General features: G+C 52.1%; 1 protein-coding gene across 5 annotated transcripts in view; it reads left to right on the top strand.

Moving 5' to 3' along the window:
- EVC (EvC ciliary complex subunit 1) overlaps positions 1–20,503 on the top strand; it is an 82,615-nt gene continuing 62,112 nt past the window's right edge. Inside the window, exons 1-5 of one of the 5 annotated variants that reach the window (XM_021100992.1) lie at positions 1–444; positions 6,436–6,561; positions 13,798–13,881; positions 15,700–15,932; positions 18,942–19,026. In XM_021100992.1, coding sequence (XP_020956651.1) covers positions 271–444; positions 6,436–6,561; positions 13,798–13,881; positions 15,700–15,932; positions 18,942–19,026 — 702 coding nt within the window. In that variant the 5' untranslated portion in view covers positions 1–270. The remainder of the gene's footprint in view (positions 445–6,435; positions 6,562–13,797; positions 13,882–15,699; positions 15,933–18,941; positions 19,027–20,503) is intronic. The other 4 variants (XM_021100991.1, XM_021100990.1, XM_021100989.1 and 1 more) reach the window with 4 other exon arrangements.

The raw sequence follows: 20,503 nt of genomic DNA, 5'->3' as shown, positions 1-20,503 counted from the left end.
GCTCAAAGTTTTGGGCGGACGGTCCAGGCTCCTCCCTCTGGCTGGGCCGCGCCGGGAAGAAGGAGAAGAGCCGGAGGAAGGAGGCTGCACGGGCCGGAAAAGTCGGCGCAGCGCGCTGCGCCCCTGGCCCGCCCGGGCCGGGAGTCCTGCGTCGCGGACCCGGCGGGGCTGCAGCGCCGGGCGGCGGGCCGGGGCTGCGCGCGGCGGCGGCGGCGGCGGCGGCGGCGGTGGCGGCCGGGATGCGGCGGGCCGGCCGCCTGAGCGCCCCCGATGGCCCGCGACGCGGCGACCTGCGGGAGCGACGCGCGGCTGCAGCTGGGCCGGGACGCCGCGCGGCCGGTGCCCGCGCTGCTCGTCCCCGCGGTGCTTCTGGGCGCTGCCCTCGGCCTTGGCCTCGGCCTCTGGCTCGGCTGCCGCGCCGTCCGCCCGCGCCCGCGACACCAGGTGGGTCGGCCAAGCGGGCAGCCGGGGCGCGGGGGCGCCGTCCCTCTCGGCCTGGGCGTCCGGGCAGCTCTGCGTCTCTTGCTATTGATCGCGGGCATCGAGCAAACCGGTCCTTTCCTGGGGCGGGAGGTTCGCCTTCTTCGCCGGGAGAAGTGATTTCCCTGGAGACAGTGATGTCAGGGGCAGGCGGCCAAGTGACAGAAGGGCTCTGACTTGGGGTTCCCCAGATGTGTCTGCTCCATCGGACAATGCCGTGTGACCTTAGCCACTAAAGGCCCTCAGCCTCATTTGTTGCACCGAGGATTTGGACTGAGGGGCCCTAGGGCCCAGCGTGGCGACCGAGGGCTGGCGATTCCCACCCCCGAATGTCCATTCGGCCTCCTCTGCTGTGAGCCTTACCCAGCTAGCCCCTCTTGAGTCCCTGCTGCTGTATATAACCGTTTGCTGAGCACCCCCTACTGCCGGCCACCACCAGAGGGGCTTAGCCACCACATCAAGGGCAGGATAGACCCTGCCCTTGTCCCCGGAGGTTCACAGGCTCTGGAGGAAGCTGGAGATGGACAGATGATAAGTAAACAGTTTGCTCTGGCACAGCCTGATGAGTTCTGTGATGGGGAAATGAACATGCTAGCATTTATTGAATGCCAGCTGTATGCCAGGCACTGAGCTAGACTCTCTGCCTGAATTATCTCATTGATGCCCTCAAGCAGCCTTGTGAGCTTTTTCCATCAATGCCCCCGTTTTGCAGATGAAGAAACTGAGGCACAGAAAGGTTAAAATAACTTGCCAGGTGACAAGTGTCTACCGGAGGTGGAGGGGACTGGTCACCGATGGCTGCCTGAAAGGGATTAACGGATGCTTCACATGGCAGTTGTTATGGAATCGGACGTTGTGTGGCTGTGTGGAGCACACAGCAGTCATTCCGTCAGTGCTGGTACAGTCACTGTCTTAGGTCCCTGCAGCTTTGACCTCTTGGAGGGATCCAGTCTGATGGGATCTGAGATAAGGTGGTGTGGTCTGGTTCCCACACGAAAAGGAGGGGAGTCCAGCAGTTGTAAGCTGGGCTCTGTCACAGGGCAGGTGACTTCATGGGAGTGTCTTGCTGCAAAGGGGTGCTAAAAGGTGAAATTAACATAGAGCAAGGTGCTTGGAGGTACTTTTGAGGTTGTCACCTGGTGGTTGAGGGACACTGGCCCCTTGTGTGAAGGGGAAGTAACACGTTAGAGCCTTTTCTGGGTGCCAGGCTCCTTGCTGGGGGTTCGTAGGCATTTGCTGCAATGTCCTCCTGGGAGTCAGGGGACTTTCCAGGTGAGGACATCCAGCATCTGCAAGGTTGTTCTCCGTCCAGGGTCACTCAGTGAATGAGCAGTGGCCTGGGCTTCGACCCCAGTCTGTCTGAACCCCTAAGTCAGGGCTTTAAATCATCCTACCTTGAGAGGTGGCAGTTAGTATCTGTCTTAGTCTGTTCCAGCTGCTATAACAAAAATGCCATAAACTGGGTGGCTGATAAATGACACAAACTTACTCCTTACATTTCTGGAGGCTGGAAGTCCAAGATCAGGGTGCTGGTGTGGCTGGGTTCTGGTGAACTCTTCCAGGTTGCAGACTGCTGACGTCGCTCTGTGTCCTTGCATGGCAGAAAGGGCAGGAGAGATGCCTCTTTTATCAGGGCGCTAATCCCATTCGCGGGGGCTCCACCATCATGATCTAGTCACTTCCCAAAAGCTCCACATCCAAACACCATCACCTTGGGGGTTGGGATTTCAACCTATGAGTTGGAGGGGAAAGGGACACAAACTTTGGGACCATAGAATAGCCCAGGTGAGTAGATCACATTCAGTTTCCTCACGTGGTGCTTGAAGTAGGTCACCTTTCCCAGGGCGCCCAGCCTAACACGCAGGTGCCCCGTGCATCCAGCCACCCAGTATCCCCTCGATCCCCGGAAGCCTCTGCACCTCTGCACGTCTGCTTTCTGCCAGCAGAGCCCTTACTCTGCCTCTTGTCCGGCTCATCCTTCAGGACACGGAGGGAAAACCACATCGGGCTCCCCATCCATCCACAGGCAGGATGGAACACTTCCTCATGGGTCCGAGGTTCTCTGTGCGTCTCTTCCAGTCCAGGGTGCCCAGCTCATAATTCTATCTTGCCCTGCTTTCCTTTTGTGATTTCTATTTTATTTTGTTTATTTTACTTCTTTCATCATTAAAAGCTTTTCTTTGCATCAGCGTGGTGCCTGCACATAGGTTAAACGTTCATTTACAAACACCCTCCTCCCACTCAGTCGCCACTTCTCAGAAGCCACCTTGTTCGACTCCCGTTCAGCAGGTGATTTGGGTCAATGACTTCCCATTTTCTGAATAACCTGCTGCTTCCATGGCTGCTCGACTTCCCACGGCGGAAGTGGGAGTGATTTAATGCCCTCTTCTCCCCTCCTCCGTATTGACACCTCCCCATCCATGCCACCCCCTCCCTGTGTGGTTATAGGGGAAATTGGGTTACATCAATATGGGGGGCTTTCATTATTACAGTTTGTAGACCTCGTTTATTTACTCTCAGCCCAGGATCTGATGGGATTATGATTATTTTCCCTTTTTGGCACTATATTTTGTTTTCCCTGAAATTAACAATTACCTGTTTCTTTTTTCCATTTGCTTAGAGTCTTTGCACTTACATTCACTTAACAATAAACTCGCCTCTTTTTGTCTACACTTCAAGACGTTTGAATACATTAGGTATTTGCTGAGTTTTGTCTTTTAGAAAAAAACTTCTCTCCCAGAAAGCTTCGGAACTCTCCAGTCTGAGCTGGTGGCCCCTAGACTGTGGCCGCTTTCTGAGTGGACCAGACCAGCCATATCAGCATCACATGGGAGCTTGTTAGAAATGCCAGTTCTTGGACCCCTCCCTCGGTTCACTGATGGGCCTCTCTGGAGGTGGGTCCAGCAAGCTGTGTTTAATAAGCCCTCACGTGATTTTTTTAATCCTTAAAATTCAAGAAGCAGCCTCTGTAAGCTTTTGCTGTCATCTCTGGGACCTCTCAAGGCCATCATGCTGGAACTCCTTCTCCTCTCTCGTGGGCTGGACCTTCTTTCAGAATCCCCTCCCCTGTTTTTTCTTGGCTAATTTCCTCATTTGCTTGGAGCACATCCTCTAGTAGCTTTCTCAGAAAGGATGGGCAGAAGTTACTTTTGAGAACATCTATGCCTGAAAATTTCTTTCTTTATACTTAATTTGGTTAGATTAGTTAAGTCATAGAATTCCAGGTTGGAAATAATTTTCCCCCGGAATTTTGAAGGCATTTTTTTCCCATTGTCCATGTTGAGACATCAGATTGTAGTCTGATCCTTGACACTTAGCCTGGAATCCTTTTTCTTTCTTTTGTTCCTCAACTGAATCCTAAAGGATCTTTGCTCTCAGTGTGTGAAATGCACTGGAACAGGTCTTGGTGATGGTCAAATGCCATCTCTTATGCTGTGCATTCAGAAGGCCCTTTTGATCGAGAAACTCACTTTCTTAATTTCTTTGATGACTCTCTTCCTTTATGTTCTGTTGCTTCTTTTGGAAACTCCTGTCAGTTTTTGGTTGCATTTGGCCTCTAGTTATCTCCCTTCTCACCTATCTTCCATCTCTTTGTCTTTGGACACTCTTGTTTGGGAAAAATTCTCAACTTTATACTTGGATTGAGTTTCATATTTTTAATTTTCAAGAGTTCTTTGCATCCTCAGAATGTTCTATGTTTATACTGTACTGTTCTTCTTATTATTTTTTGCTTTTTAGGGCAGCACTCATGGCATATGGAGGTTTCCAGGCCAGGGGTCTAATCGGACTTGCAGCTGCCAGCCTCCGCCACAGCCACAGCAATGCCAGATCCAAGCTGCATCTGGGACCTACACCACAGCTCATGGCAATGCCGGATCCTTAATCCACTGAGCGAGGCCAGAGATCGAACCTGCAACCTTATGGTTCTTAGGTGGATTCGTTTCCACTGCGCCACAACAGGAACTCCTGAACTCTTCTTATTTTTGTGAATGTCCTAGCTTCTCATGCCTCTGAGTTATTACAGTTGTTTGTTTTCAGGTTTCTCTTCCCCATGCAGTGTCTGTTTCCTGCTTGCTTTTTCCTTTTGTTTTGGGGTTTGTCTTTCATATCGAGTCTGTCCTCAAATGGCTGGTGACCCTTGCCTTCCTGATCATTTTTAACTAGGGAGCTAAAAAACTGACACTCCCCAGTGGAGTAAATCCGCTTTTTCTCCTGAAACCTTTACTGTGTGGTCATCTGACCAGGTCTTTCCCTGAGGAAGCCTTGCACTGGTGGGCCGTGAGTGCTAAACAAACAACCCCCAAATCTCTGGCTGCATCATCTAACCCTGTTCACCCCACCCCGGACTGTTCCAGCCACATAGGCCTCCCTGCCTCAGGGCCTTTGCACTTGCTGTGCCCTCACCCTGGAATGCATGTCCCTGAGCTATCTGAATGGTTTGCTCCCTCACTTCCTTCAAGTTTTTTTTTTTTTTTTTTTGGTCTTTTTAGGGCCACACCTGTGGCATATGGAAGTTCCCAGACTAGGGGTTGAATCGGAGCTGCAGCTGCTGGCCTAGGCCACAGCCACGGCAACGCCAGATCTGAGCTGTGTCTGCGCCTGCGCTGCAGCCTGCAGCAATGTTGGATCCTTAACCCACTCAGTGAGTCCAGGGATCCAACCTGCATCCTCATGAATACTAGCTGGTTTCTTAACCCGCAGAGCCACAACGGGAACTCCCAAGTTCTTTTTCCAATGCCACCTTGTCCAGGGGCCTGCCCCACCCGTACGCCCCATCCCCCATCCTCCGTTACCTTTCCCTATAGCCTTTGTCACCTCTGACATACGATATATTTGTTTCCTTTTTGCTTGTGTCTCTCTTCTGTCACTAGACTGTAAACCCACGAAGCAGGGTTTGCTTATTCTGTTCATTACTCTGTCCCCAGGGACTAGAATAAGCCTTGACTTTGAGTAGATGCTCCGTAACAGTTGCTAACTCCCTGGCAAACTGGTGATATTTCTTCAGTTGAAAGTTATACCCATGACGCAGCGGAAACGAATCTGACTAGGAACCATGAGGTTGTGGATTCGATCCCTGGCCTCGCTCAGTGGGTTAAGGATCCAGCGTTGCCGCGAGCTGCAGCATAGGTTTCAGATGCAGCTCAGATCCGGCGTTGCCGTGGCTGTGGTGTAGGCCTGTAGCTGCAGCTCTGATTCGACTCCTAGCCTGGGAACCTCCATATGCCTCACCTGTGGCCCTAAGAAGAACAAATAAAAGATATTTTCTTAAAAATCATCCGGTGAGGAGTTCCCGTCGTGGCGCAGTGGTTAACGAATCCGACCAGGAACCATGAGGTTGCGGGTTCGGTCCCTGCCCTTGCTCAGTGGGTTAACGATCTGGCGTTGCCGTGAGCTGTGGTGTAGGTTGCAGACGCGGCTCGGATCCCACGTTGCTGTGGCTCTGGCGTAGGCCGGTGGCTACAGCTCCGATTCAACCCCTAGCCTGGGAACCTCCATATGCCGCGGGAGCGGCCCAAGAAATAGCAACAACAACAACAAAAGACAAAAAAAAAAAAAATCATCCGGTGACATTATAGGAAATCATAGGAATATTAATATTTATATGTCATTCTCCATCTTAAGCTGTTACCCCCACCACCACCACCGCAGCCCCACCCAAGGGACTCACAGGCCAGGGGAAGGCCACCAACCTGGAAGAACAGTGGAATGAGCTTTAATCCAAGTATTGCTTCCAGGTCTTGAGGACACATTGGGATGGGGCCTTGGGGGGCTTGTCAGGAAGGTGACACTTGGACCGCCTTGAAGGCAGGCCTGGGAGCAGAGCACTGAGCACCGACGGCCAGCAGGGGGCGGAGATGAGCAGAGGTGACTCCTGGGGGTGGGGAGTAGATGGCTGTGGTCGCAGGGGTACCAGGCTGAGTTCTCACCCCACCCCCCACCCCCTTTGGATTTTAGAAAGACGATACTCAGAGTCTGCTCCAGAATTTGGAGTCTAACGTGCAGACCCCGCCAGAAGCCGGCTCCCCACCCAGGAGGAGGAAGAGAGAAGCACAGACTTCCAAGGACGAGGCGGCCCTGGACGTAAGCTGGGTGTGGGGGTGGTTGGTGGAGGCCGGTACTGGGTGTCCTCTGCCCACTGGGGTGTCATCCAGACGAGCCCCTGACAGATCGCACGTCCCGCAGGCTTCTTTCTGAGGCATCATTTACCTACGATGAAATGCACAGGGATTAAGGTCACAGCCCGTGAGTGAGAAGTGTCTACACCCCTGCCCACCATGAAAGGGGCACTAGAGAGCTTGCCGGGGGGGGGGGGGGGGTCACGAACACGCCCCATTGGTGTCTCTCTTGGTTACAGGGCCACTTACCTGTGTCATTGTCGCCCTCGTGCCTCCCTCCTCCCTTTTAATCGCCCGCCGCGGGGGGATCTGCCTCAGTGTGGGTTGTTTTGTTCTGAATAAGGCTTCTGTGAAATTGTGATTCCTTGTTTGTTTTCCTTTTGCTTTCTTTCTCTCTCTCTCTTTTTTTTTTTTAATGAAGCTGGAAGGTGTTTATTTATTTGTGGAGTCCAGGATTTATCAGTTCAGAAAACAGTAATACTTGTAGGTACTTAAAGTAGGAAATGATTTCATATAAGAAATTAATTTTTTTTAAATTGTTATTTCCCCAATATAATTTTTTTTCCTACTGTCCAGCATGGTGACCCAGTTACACACACATGTACGCATTCTATTTTCACACATTCTCATGCTCCATCATAAGGGACTAGACATAGTTCCCAGCGCTACCCAGCAGGATCTCATTGCTAATCCATTCCAAAGGCAATAGTTTGTATCTATTAACCCTAAACCCCCCATCCACCCCCCTCTTTCCCCCCCCCGCTTCATTTCCTTTAAGTTAGTATTCGATACACATCCAGGAGTGGCGTTATCTGACCTAGGTGTTCAAGGGTGGCTGCCACACCTTCCCTTTGTCCCCTCCCCCCTCTGACCAGCCTGAGCTGCCCACAGGGCATCCCTTCCTGCAGGAGCTTCGTGGACAGAGAGGGCGTTTCTTCCAAAGACGTGTTGTTTCTGGTCACTTCCTGGTCCCTATAAAGCACCACAGATGACAGGTGCCATTCAGCCTCAACTGCCCAAAGATGAGTTGAATAGAGATATCTGGTGGGGGGGGAGACAGACAGAGAGAGAGGGGGAGAGATGCTGGGAAAGGGGAATGATTGGACTGAGTTTCTTATTTAGCACCTGCTGAATCCCAGGCATTTTCACACGTGTCACTTCTGAGCCATAAGAACCGCCTGCGGATTATCTCCCGCAATCCGCTCAGCACCCGTGACACAGCCTTTGTTCATATGCCCGTTTTCCAGATGAGGAAACTGAGGCATAGGGAGCTAGGTCACTGTTTGAGGCACATGGCTGAGACTTGGGCCCCAGGTGTTTAGCCTCTGCCCTGGAAGCTGCTTCCCTGGACCCCACAGCTTCTGTCACTTGGTCATGTTCTGCAGCCTCCACTTATCGGAAGGGAAGCCAGGTGTTTTAAAACAATTGTCTTCAGCACGTTTGGAATCAACAAGGGAAGCTCTGATTACGCTGAAAATTCAGTTTTCTTTCTTTTTTTTTAATTGGTTCCTTTCTTTTTCTTGACTGTAACATTTCGCTCTTTCTTTCTTTCTTTTTTGTTTTTTAGGGCCGCACCCATGGCACATGGAGGTTCCCAGGCTAGGGGTCCAATCAGAACAGCAATGCAGTAGTTGAGCCGCATCTGCCACCTACACCACAGCTGGACAATGCCAGATCCTTAACCCACGGAGCGAGGCCAGGGATCGAACTCACAACCTCGTGGTTCCTAGTCAGGTTTGTTAACCACTGAGCCACGATGGGAACTCCTGAAAATTCAGTTTTCGAGAGTCACACCCTGTCCGTACTTCCCTGGGATTCTAGAGACAGGGCTTCCCTTCCCCATGCGGGGCAGGACTCCAGGGAGGGATCGCTGTCCCTCCAGGGCTGACACGGGAGTTGGAGGGAGAGAGAGGCCTGGCTGTCCCAGGAGCAGGGCCTTCCGCAGCTGAGTGGGCCCTTCCTTGTCTATGCTGTGTGTCTCTAGCTTAGGATCCCAGCCTCTCTGTTCTAGGAGCTTGTCTCTGTGTGTGTGTGTTTGTATCTGTGCTTCTCACTGTAGGTCCACCTCTCTGTCTTTCTCTTTCCCCTTTTTTTTTTTCTTTTTATGGAGGTTCTCAGACTAGGGGTCTAATTGGAGCTGCAGCTGCCAGCCTACATGACAGCCACAGCAACGCCTGATCCCCAACCCACTGAGTGAGGCCAGGGATCAAACGCTCATCCTCAAGCATGGTAGTTGGATTCATTTCCGCTGCGCCACGATGGGAACTCTGGTCCAGGTTTCCTAATGAGGTGATAAAACTGTTCTAAAATTGAATGTGGTAATGGCTGCACGTATCTGTGACTATACTGAAAATTATTAAATGGTACCATTTACATGGTTCAACTGCATGAATTTCATCAGTAAACCTTTTTTTTTTTTTTTTGAAATCCTCGCACACATGTCATGAAAGCAACCCTGGCTTTAGGATCCAGAATCCTGGAACCCAGGCCCAGCTCTGCCACCTGTTTGCTGTGTGGTGCCGGACAAGAGATATAACCTCTCTGAGCCTCAGGGTTCTCGGCTTCGAGATGACGGCAGTGATGGCCAAGGGGCCACTCACGAATCAGCCCTCTGACCATTCCCACCAAGGAATGAGCGCTCAGTCAGGGTCGGGATCCAAGTCTCTCTACCCCTTCCCGACCCCCGCCCCCCGCCCCCCGGGAAGGCGAATCCATTTCTACCTGGAAATGTTTAACCTGTTCACTATTCAGCTGGGCCTCACTTATGCCCATGATCAAGCTAATAATTGCCAAGAGCTAAGTTAAAGATCTGCCCGTTCCGGTGGCCAGCTTGCCAAAATGGCCCGGCCTGCTGCAGGCCGAGCTTGCCAGGGATGGTGGGCAGGACTGATTTTACCAGGACGAGTGGCACCGTAGCTCTGACACCCTCCAAGGCACAGAGGACCAAGGCATTTGGGGTCCACGCCGCTCCTTCCGTGAACTCTGTTTTGATAAATAGCTCACGTCGACCGAAAGCAAACCGAGCATTCCAGAAGCCTCCGAGGCTTGCTGCTGCCTGGCCTCGTCCTGTCCTTTGGCTTTGCAGGGGGGAGGGGGGAGGGCTCCCCTCTGGGTGCATTTGTGCCTTTGCTGAAAGGGACCTTTTCTTGGTGCGTGAAATGGCTTTGCTTTTCCTACAATTTATGTCGTAACTGGTTTTCTGAATAATGGCATTGCTTCGGATGGAGACGTTTGACATTGTAAATATGCACGCCAACCAATTTTCTGAATAATTGTGCGGCCACGGTTGGGGAAAGGATCAGAATTTGGAGGACTTCTGGAGTTCTCACTGTGGTACAGCAAGTTAAGGATCTGGGGTTGTCTCTGGAGGCGCAGGTTCGATCCCAGGCCGGTGCAGTGGGTTCCATCCCTGGTGTTGCCACAGCTGGGGCTCAGATTCCGTCCCTGGCCTGAGAACATCCATATGCCGTGGGGGCAGCTAAAAAGATCAAAAAAAAAAAAAAAAAAAAAAAAAAAAAACAAGGGAATTTGGAGGAGATCTGAACTGAATAAAAAGAGCTGTGAAAAACCAAAAACAACCAGGCTCTCGGTTCCCAGGTTCCGTTCTCTACATCTCAGGTGGATCCTGGCATCTCCATCCTTTTCTTAGGTTTTTCCACCTGAAGTGAATGTTTACTGGCCCCCCCCTTTGAAGATGAACTCCTGGAAAGCAGAAACCAAACCTTCTTCTCATTTTCCACATACGTCCTTCTGCCCTTCACATCCCCGGAAGAAGTTTAAAAATGCATATGGTGCCCTTTTTGCTTTTGCATCGTTTCTTGAAAAAGTACGTCTCCACCAGACCATCAGCCAGGACCGGCTTCCTAGGTGTGCACCTCATGGGGTCCCACAGACCCTGTGCCCATTCACACACCCCCAACTCATTTCTGGACTCTGCTCTCTTGAAATTCTTAATCACTTTTATTTTATATTTATTTATTTATCTATTTTGCTTTTTAGGGTGACACCCACAGCATATGGAGGTTCCCAGGCTAGGGGTTGAATCAGAGCTACAGCTGCCGGCCCACGCCACAGGCACAGCCACGCCAGATCTGAGCCTCGTCTGTGACCTACACCATGGCTCCTTAACACAGGATCCTTAACCCACTGAGTGAGACCAGGGATCGAACCCACACCTCATGGATCCTAGTTGGATTCGTTTCTGTGGCACCACGACGGGAACTCCTTAATCACTTTTGACTGAAATTGCCCCCTGCCACCGTTTTCACTGAGTGCTGGGCCCTCCAGGCCATGCCACCAGCTCTGGAGTCAGCCTCTTCTGTCTTTCTTCCTGCTCTGCTTCGGCGCCCATCCTCCTGCAAAGATCCTAGTGAGAGAGGGACCCGCTGTGGGGCTGGGGACAGGCCAGGCTCTGCTCCCTTGGACCCAAGGAGAGCCAGGGAGGGTTTTAAGCCAGGGAGCAATGCGAGTTATATGTGGTCACTCAATGGCCACGTGAAGAATGGATTGGAAGGCGTTTACCTCTGGGCCTTGCCTTGCCTTTCCGTAAAATGGGCACGATCCCTATGGCACCAACCAAGCTGACTGTCATGTGATAATTAAATGAGCAAACATGCATCAAGTGGCAGCAGAAAACAGGCCCTCAATACACGGGAGGGGAGCCACTTTGGCAGCTTTGGCGCCCTTTAGGGTGACTGTGATAGCAGCTCGGCCCAAGCTGTGGATTTGAGAGACATCTGGGAGGTTAGGTTGGTGGGATTTGTGGTTGATTGGACGTGGCAGGTGGAGTGTGGGAGTGGCAAGTGCTTCAGGACTATCTCTGGGCCCAGGCCTTCTCCACCAAACTCCATTTCTCTAGTCATTGCCTGGCTCTTACTCTTCTCCTTATTCGTGTCGTGTTGAAGGGGACAGGATGGTGTCAGCTGAAGAGGATGGACCCTGGAGCCAGGGAATCCGAGTTCAATTTCTGATTCTGGCATTTAATAGCTGTGTGACTTTAGGCACGCAGCTCAACCTCTCTGTGCCATCACTGCCATCTGGGAAGCAGCAGAGTCCTTGGAGGTTTAAGGAAGGTAGCACAGGTCGGTGCTCTTCCCCTGTGCTTGTCATCTAAGTCTGTTTTGGCGTCAGAAGGTAGAGAGAAATGACAGGAACTGGAGCCCCTGCCCCATAGTGTCCCCACCTTGCCCCGTGCAGAAGGGCATCATGGGAAACCCGCCCTGGGACCGATGTAAAGTCGCAGGCGCTGGCAGATGCTGTTTCCACACAGAAAGCAGTGAATTCTATGGCATTCGCTGTGGTAGGGTTGTAATTCCAAGGAGAACTCAGCAATTGGAAATCCATCGTTTGTTATGAAGCTCTTTCTTTAAGATTTAGTTGACAAGTTCCCATCATGGCTCAGCAGAAACAAATCTGACTAGCATCCATGAGGATGCAGGTTCGATCCCTGGCCTCGCTCAGTGGGTCAGGGATCCACCTCTGCCGTGAGCTGTGGTGTAGGTCGCAGACATGAATCAGATCACACATTGCTGTGGCTGTGGTGTAGGCCAGCAGCTACAGCTCCGATTGGACCCCTAGCCTGGGAACCTCCATATGCCGCTGGTGCAGCCCTAAAAAAGACAAAAAAAAAAAAAAGATTTAGTTGGCATCGAGGTGGGTGCAGGTTTCACCTGCCAGCCTGTTCAGAGCGGCTGAGTGGAGCTTCCCCCAGGTCTGGGGTGCCAGGCTCCCAGCCCATCTTCCTGCTCAACTTCATCCGCTTGCTGGTTGTGTCCAAGCACTTATTCAGCACAACTCTGCCAGGTGCAGTGGCGGCCCCAGCAGGGGAGCAATACAGAGAGTGGGGCTGTGGAGCAGCCTGTGCACCCATCCGTCCAGCCGTGGTGGGGTGGGTGGCTCCTGAGCAGGCTCTGATGGTGGCGTCTCACTACTGTGACTTAATTGCCGTCCATCGCCTAACTTCTGCTCCGTTCCAGCAACTCTGCTGGGGGCTTTCTTCATGCCGTCCTCGGGGGCAGGTTCGCTTCCTGCTTACTACCTGGGAAGACCAAGGCTCAGAAAAGCAAAAAGACAGTTCAACCACTTCCGTTCAATTCAGGGTCTGATGGCAAGTCTTGCGTGAATATTGTCACATGTGTTTGTCAACCTGGCAGTGCTAAAATTATTCTGTATTTTCTTTTTCCACCAAAAGGTGGTTCATAATTGTTAGGAAAACTTTTGGTGTTGACATGTTATTTAAATCCCTGTTTTTTCCAAAACTGAAGACTTGGAACTAAATGCAGAATGTGCTATTTAGCATCTATCCGTTCATCCATGCACCCATCTGTACATCCATCCATACCTACAGCATCTCGTCATCTACTCATCCACCTGCCCACCCAGCTGTCCATCTGTCTATGCAGTAATACACCCGGCCCTCCATCCATCCATCTATTTGTCCATGTGTCCATCCATCCATTTATCCATACACCTGTCTATTCATCCATCATCCACCTTCCCATCCATCTGTCCATTCATTTGTTCATCTATCCATCCATCCTTCCATCCTTCCGTCCATCCGTCCATCCTTCCATCCATCCATCCTTCCATCCATCCATCCATCCTTCCGTCCATCCGTCCATCCGTCCATCCATCCTTCCATCCATCCATCCATCCATCCATCCATCCATCCATCCTTCCATCCGTCCATCCTTCCATCCGTCCATCCGTCCATCCGTCCATCCGTCCATCCGTCCATCCATCCTTCCATCCATCCATCCATCCATCCATCCATCCATCCATCCTTCCATCCATCCATCCTTCCATCCGTCCATCTGTCCATCCGTCCATCCGTCCATCCATCCATCCATCCATCCTTCCATCCGTCCATCCGTCCTTCCGCCCATCCGTCCATCCGTCCTTCCGTCCATCCATCCATCCTTCCATCCATCCATCCTTCCATCCGTCCATCTGTCCATCCGTCCTTCCGTCCATCCGTCCATCCATCCTTCCATCCATCCATCCATCCTTCCGTCCATCCGTCCATCCGTCCTTCCATCCATCCACCCATCCTTCTAGAAAGTGAGCACTAACTTGGGTCTAAATGTACTATTATGGTCCCTTCCGGAGGCCACTGTTACAGATGGGACATGGCATTTGGTTTTTTTGTCCTTCATTTTACAGAAAGCCCCTCCCCATGCCATTTGTTCTTCTTCCTTCCCAGGAATGCAGGCCGCCTTTCAACAGCAACATCACAGCGTTTGCACTGAAGGCAAAAGTCGTCTACCCCATCAATCAGAAGTTCCGGGTAAGCGTCCTGAGCTCTGTCTTAGAAATGCAATTGTCTAGTAATGTGCTAGAGGTGGGAGTAGGAAAGGGGGGTGCAATGTGCCATTTGAGGTCCTCTTTGGGGGTTTTATGGCAAAGCCATGTTAATAGGGATGTAACTTCGTGGCTTTGGAATGGAGCCTGACTTTAGGGTTGATCCATTTTATGACAGTGTTGTTTATGTCATACAGGGATTGCCCACGTATAGCGGGATATCCCCAGGGGCACCGGGTGACAGCACCGTAGGGTGGCATCTGGCTTGCCCTTTTAACCCTAATGCACACATCGATGCTGACACAGTTGCTGACCTGAGTGCTCATTCCCACACTCCAGCACTAAGGGCAGCAGCTGGCACTGACCCCTTCCTGTGGGACTGGCACCGTGCTAAGTATTTGTCAGGCATTAGGCATTTCAGGATTCCTTGCAACAACGTTCCTGTAAGGTAAATAGCAATGTTACCTCCATTTGATGCAAAAGGGAACTGAGGCTCAGAAAGGCTCATCACCTGCCCGAACTCACACTGCAGCAGGTGGCAGGGCCAGAGTCACCCCCTCAGGTCCTATACCCTGGAGCCCGGAGGTCACCCCGGTGGCCAGGAGTTTTGCAGAGAGCGGCATAGTCCTTGATGCTGCAAGGAGCCAGGAGATGCTCCGTGGCGGAGTTTCCTGGTCAAGTAAGTTGAGGGAGGTGCTGCCTCTTTCCTGGAGGTGAAGAGGGCAGACTCAAACCCAACTCGGAGAATTCCTGCACCAGAGAAATCGACTCTGCCGTGTTCACACAGACCTCCCCAAACTAATTTTTCTGCGGAACCCTTAGAGGGAGCGGTAACTGCTTGAAGTTCGTGGAACTGCTCCCTGGAACACACCTTGGGAACCACTTCCTTCACTCGGGGGAGGGGGGAAGGGGCCTTTAATTACCCTCAGTGCCCGTGCCAGACGGGCTCTGTGGTGGGCATTGGAGATTATCCGCTGCTCAGGAGGACACTGTCCCCACCCTGGAGCCCTCCCAGCCTGGGCCGACATTGCAGGATGGCATGTGATGACATGCAGGACAGAAATGACCAGGGACCCATGGGCACGGCGGGGGCTGGGCCCGGGTACCAGGGAAGAAAGAGTCAGGGTCTGTGTGCAGGAGAAGGACGCCTCAGCCCAGCAGACAAGGAGTGAGGGGTGTTTCGGGCGGGGACCCCATAGTCGGGAAAGGCCCAGAAGCATGAAATGACAGCGGGGATTTGGAGTGGGCCCCAGCTCCGTGTTAACCGGACACGTAGCTCTGGGAGCAGCAGGAGAGGCTGGACCCGGGCAGCTGACACTTACTGAGCCCACTGGCTGTGCCCTCTGGCTGTGACCTCACGTGGTCATGGCAGCGCGTGGGGCTTGAGTTCCTTGATAAGGGGGTTCGAGCCTCTCCCAGGGCACGTTAGTGGGTGGAGCAGGCCCAGGGCCTGAGACCAGCAGCCAGAGAGGTGGGCAGGGCAGATGGGCTGCTGTGGAGGTCAGAGCTGGCAGCTGAGCGCAGGTGCAGGTGGGCCCTGGGGGAACCAGACCCAGGCTGGTAGCTGGGGGCGTGGCAGCCTGGTGCAGAGGGGCTGGCCTCCGGGTCAAGTGAGGTGACAAGAGCTGTGGCCACGGCCCTGGAGCAGAAGCTCTATGGTGTCCACTCACACCCTCCCCAGCCGGCCCCAGCCTGGCCCTCCTGGGAGCCACTGTCACGTTGTCACAGGTGGAATTGGGGGAACACACGACCCACTCGTGATGGTCACGTGGACTGAGACTGCGCTGCCTCTCCTGCCCCCCAGCCTCTGGCCGACGGCTCCTCCAACCCGTCTCTGCACGAGACCCTAAAGCAGGCGGTCTTGCCGAACCAGCCGGTGGAGGCGTCCCCTTGCAGCAGCCTGGGGAGCCTGAGCCAGGCCGAGAAGGACGACTGCAGCTCCTCGTCCAGCGTCCCCTCGGCCGCCAGCGATGACAGAATCCTCGGCCGCACCTTCCTGGGGGTGAGGAGCTTCCCCGAGGCCCTGACCTGTGAGAGGTAAGGAGGGGGCGGGATGGAGGATGCAGGCCAATGGGCTGTGTCTTTGTCCCTGGAGGGAACGGAGGCCTCAGCCGTGAACACACAGTGACCCCGTGTCAGAGGTGGAGCTGAATGTGTGGTGGTGGCCAGCGGGGGTCAGGGAGCCAGGCCTGAGCCCAAGGACAGACAGAGTGGCGCTCCTTTAATCATTTCCGTTAGGGTTAGGGTTAGGTTAGGGTTAGGTTAGGGTTAGGGTTAGGTTAGGGTGCTCGCAGAAGCTAGCACCAGTTTTAGTTTAGGTTTTTGGGTTTGGTTTTTTTTTGTTTTTTTTTTTTTTGTCTTTTGTGTTTTTAGGGCCACACCCACAGCATATGGAGGTTCCCAGGCTAGGGGTCTAATCGGAGCTGTAGCTGCCGGCCTACGCCACAGCCACAGCAACCATGGGATCCGAGCCGCATCTGCCACCTACATCACAACTCAGGTCAATACTGGATCCTTTACCCACTGAGCAAGTCCGGGGATCGAACCTGCATCCTCATGGATGCTGGTCAGATATGTTTCCGCTGAGCCACAATGGGAACTCCCAGTTTTGTTTTTTTTAATTGAAGTATAGTTGATTGACAATGTTGTGCCAATTTCTGCTATACAGCAAAGTGACTCTGTCATATATATGTGTATACACACACACACATTCTTTTTTTATATTATTTTTTCATCATGATCTGTGCCAAGAGATTGAATGTAACTCTCTGTGCTCTGCAGTAGGGCTTTGTTGTCTATCCATTCTAAATGTAATAGTTTGCACCTACTAACCCCGAACTCCTCATCCATCCCACTCCCTACCCCCTTCCCCTCAGCAACCACAAGTCTGTACACATAGATGCCTGTGAGTCTGTTTCTGTTTTGTAGATAGGTTCATTTGTGCCATATTTTAGATCCCACCTGTAAGTGATAGCATATGGTGTTTGTCTTTCTCTTTCTGACTTACTTCACTCAGTATGAGACTCTCTAGTTGCATCCACGTTACTGCAAATGGCATTAATTCATTCTTTTTTATGGCTGAGTAATATTCCACTGCGTATATGTACCACATCTTCTTTATCCATTCCTCTGTTGATGGACACCTAGATTGTTTCCATGTCTTGGCTATTGTGAATAGAGCTAGCTGTGGTTAAGCGCCTTCTGTGTACAGGGCCAAGTGGTAAGTACTTTGCAGGGATTAATTATCTCATGAGCATAAGGACCTGGTCTGTCTTGTTCACATCTGTGCTCTACTGCCCAGTAGGAGCCTGGGACAAATGCAGTGATGAATAAATATTGATCAGTCAATGAATTAATTCCTCTTAACAGCCATAGGTTGTTCAAGTTATAAAGTAGATGCTAATATTGTCTTCATTTTGTAAAAAAATAAAATGAAACACAGAGAGGCTGAGTGACTTGCCCAAGGTCACACAGCAGGTGAATGATGAAGGTGGGTGTGACCCTGCCACCTTATCACACAGCTCATGCTCTAGATTGTCACACTACCCAGCCCAGAGCAGGGCTCAGCACACAGTAGGTGCTTAAGAAACTAGTTGGCAAGTTTGTGTGTAAGCCTCTCTCGGCTCTAAATTCACCTGCATCCAAGGGGCCCTGGGTGAGATGAACCAGAGATGCCTGGCTCAGGCCTGCGGAAAAAGTGGGCTCAGAACCCTGGGCTTGGTGCTACCCCTGAAGATGACCCCAGGAGTCTCCTTGGCTCACCCCCTGGCTGGGAAGGGATGTTTCTGAGTTTTGGGGCGTAAAAGACTTCTAACAGTTCAGGTAAGAGTGTAGCCATTTAAAGTGTATCTGCAAGAGTTCCCTAATCTGACTAGGAACCACGAGGTTGTGGGTTCGATCCCTGGCCTTGCTCAGTGGGTTGAGGATCTGGCATTGCTGTGAGCTGTGGTATATGTAGGTCGAAGAGGCAACTTGGATCTGATGTGGCTGTGGCTGTGGTGTAGACCGGCGGCTTAGCTCAATTGGACCTCTAGCCTGGGAACCTCCATATGCTGCAAGTGAGGCCCTAAAAAAGCAAAAAACAAAAGCAAAAACAGCAAAAATAAAGTGCATTTGCAGACTTCCCGTTGTGGCGCAGGGGAAACAAATCTGACTAGTACCCGTGAGGATGTGGGTTCGATCCCTAGCCTCACTCAGCGTGTTAAGGAGCTGGTGCTGCCATGAGCTGTGGTGTAGGCCTGGCAGCTACAGCTCTGATTCGATCCCCAGCCTGGGAATTTCCATATGCTGTGGGTGTGGCCCTAAAAAAAAATTAATAATAATAATAATAAAATGCATTTGCCTGTGTAGGAAAAAAAAGTCATGGGCCTTTCTTTACACCCTGCTGCTTACCTGCAGTGATCATGCAACTGCGACTTGATTTCTCTGGCCCCTGAGTTCCTGAGTCAGTTTCCTCATCTGTAAAATGGGCTTGAGAATGTGCCCGTGACGGCAGAGAGGACCGATGCCATGCGCACCAGACATGAGAACGCCGCGGGGCAGGGAGGGTTGTTCTTCCTGTGTCTCAACTGCCATCTCTTCCTCTGCTCTGCCTTTGATGTCTTGGGCAGCTGTTCCCTTCTGGTCACAAGTGGGTTGCTTTTCTTTTTTTTTTTTTCTTTTGCTTTTTAGGGCTACACTTGAGGCACACGGAAGTTCCCAGGCTAGGGGTCAAATCGGAGCTGCCAGTGCCATCCGCAGCCACAGCCATAGCAACATGGGATCTGAGCTGCATGTGCGACCTACACCACAGCTCTCAGCAAGGCCAGGAACTCCTTTTTTTTTTTTTCTTTTTTTTTTTTTTTAAGTGGGTTTCAGATAACTCCTGGGATGCCTCCTTATGCACCCTGGGTGACTGTGAGCCGTCCCTGCACGCTGCAGGGTTTAAAATCTGGAATCAGGATGCGCTGTGGCTGGTCCTGAGCAGGGATGTATTGGTGACTCGGTAGCCACACCCGCATGTCAGAGACTCTGAAAGTCTCTTCTGTTTCGCTTTGGCCTTTTCAGCGTGGACCTGGACCTGTGCATCCTCAACCTTCACCTGAAAGACCTGCTGCGTCTGGACGAGGCGCTGAGACAGGAGAAGCACGTGGTAGGTGGAGAGGTCCGAGCTCCCTGAGTGCAAGGACACCCTCGGGAAAGGGGTGACCGTGGAGCCGCCGCCACGAGGGGGAAGGGAGAGCAGAGTCGGGCATCCACCCGCAGACAGGAGGTAGGCTTTATGTTACCCAGAGCCATGGGGGTTAAGCAGAAAGCTGGGTACCAGAGTTCCTGCCGTGACAGTGAGTTAAGAATCCAGCTGCAGCGGCTCAGATGGCTGCGGAGACTCAATCCCAGGCCCAGCACAGTGGGTTAAAGGATCCGGCTGGCGTTGCTGCACTGCGGCTAGGATTCCATCTCTGGCCCAGGAACTTCCATATGCAAAAAAAGGAAAGCCGTGTACCTGTTCTCTGGGCACAGCTCCTGCTGGAGGCAGAGGCAAAAGAAAACAGGATTTTCAGAGGAATGATATTAATGATCATGTTATCAGTGAGCACTCATTTTTTTGTTTTTAACGGCCGTACCCGAGGCATATGGAAGTTCCCAGGCCAGGAATTGAATCTGAGCCACAGATGCTCAACTTGGCCACAGCTGTGGCAACACTGGATCCCTTAACCCATAGCGTGAGGCTGGGGGTCTCACCTGCACCTCTGCGGCAACCCAAGCCCCTGCAGTTGGATTCTTAACCCACTGTGCCACAGTGGGAACTTGAAGCACTCACTTTTTTGCGTGCTTACTATGTGTTAGGGGCTGGAGCTGTTGCACGTGTGGTTATTTTAAACCTCATACAACCCAGCAAGGTCAGTGCCATTATTAGGTCCACTTTACAGATGGGGAAGCTGAGGCACAGAGAGGGGACTGGCCCTAAGTCATAAAGCTCTAAGTTGAGGCTAAGGTGGGAAGTTTAGCACCTTTTCATGGGCGCACGTTCTCTGAGTGGATGCAGGAGAAAGCAGAACCTTGGGCACAGGAAACAGGATCAGTCTCTGCCCGATGCACATGCCGGGTCGCTGAGTCAATCAACACTGGATCGAAGCCACAGGAGGTCAGAGGGATAATTCCCACTGTAGCCACAAAAGCCGGTGGGGTTAGCCAGGCAGCAAGGCCACTGGGGTTAAAAGGAGGAATTATTGGAGTTGCCGTCATGACTCAGCAGTAACAAACCTGACTAGGAACCAGGAGGAGACAGGTTCGATCCCTGGCCTCGCTCAGTGGGTTAAGGATCCGGCGTTGCTGTGAGCTGTGGTGTAGGTCACAGATGTGGCTCGGATCTGGTGTTGCGGTGGCTGTGGTGTAGGCCGGCAGCTGTAGCGCTGATTTGACCCCTAGCCTGGGAACCTCCATATGCTGTGGGTGTGGCCCTAAGAAAAGCAAAAGCAAAAAAAAAAAAGAATGATTTCTCCCTGAGACACATCTTCTGAATTACTGAGTGAGGAGAGATGAGACCTACAGAGAGAGGGGAGGAGAGAGAAAGCCTGCTTGGGGGGGGGGGGCGGGTAGATAGAGAGAATGACAGAAGGACGGACATA

The sequence above is a fragment of the Sus scrofa genome, chromosome 8 (genome assembly GCF_000003025.6).
Source record: "Sus scrofa isolate TJ Tabasco breed Duroc chromosome 8, Sscrofa11.1, whole genome shotgun sequence".
In the NCBI taxonomy this organism is placed as follows: domain Eukaryota; kingdom Metazoa; phylum Chordata; class Mammalia; order Artiodactyla; family Suidae; genus Sus; species Sus scrofa.
Note: the sequence above shows the minus strand (reverse complement) of the source record. Positions and strands in the feature narration are given on the sequence as shown.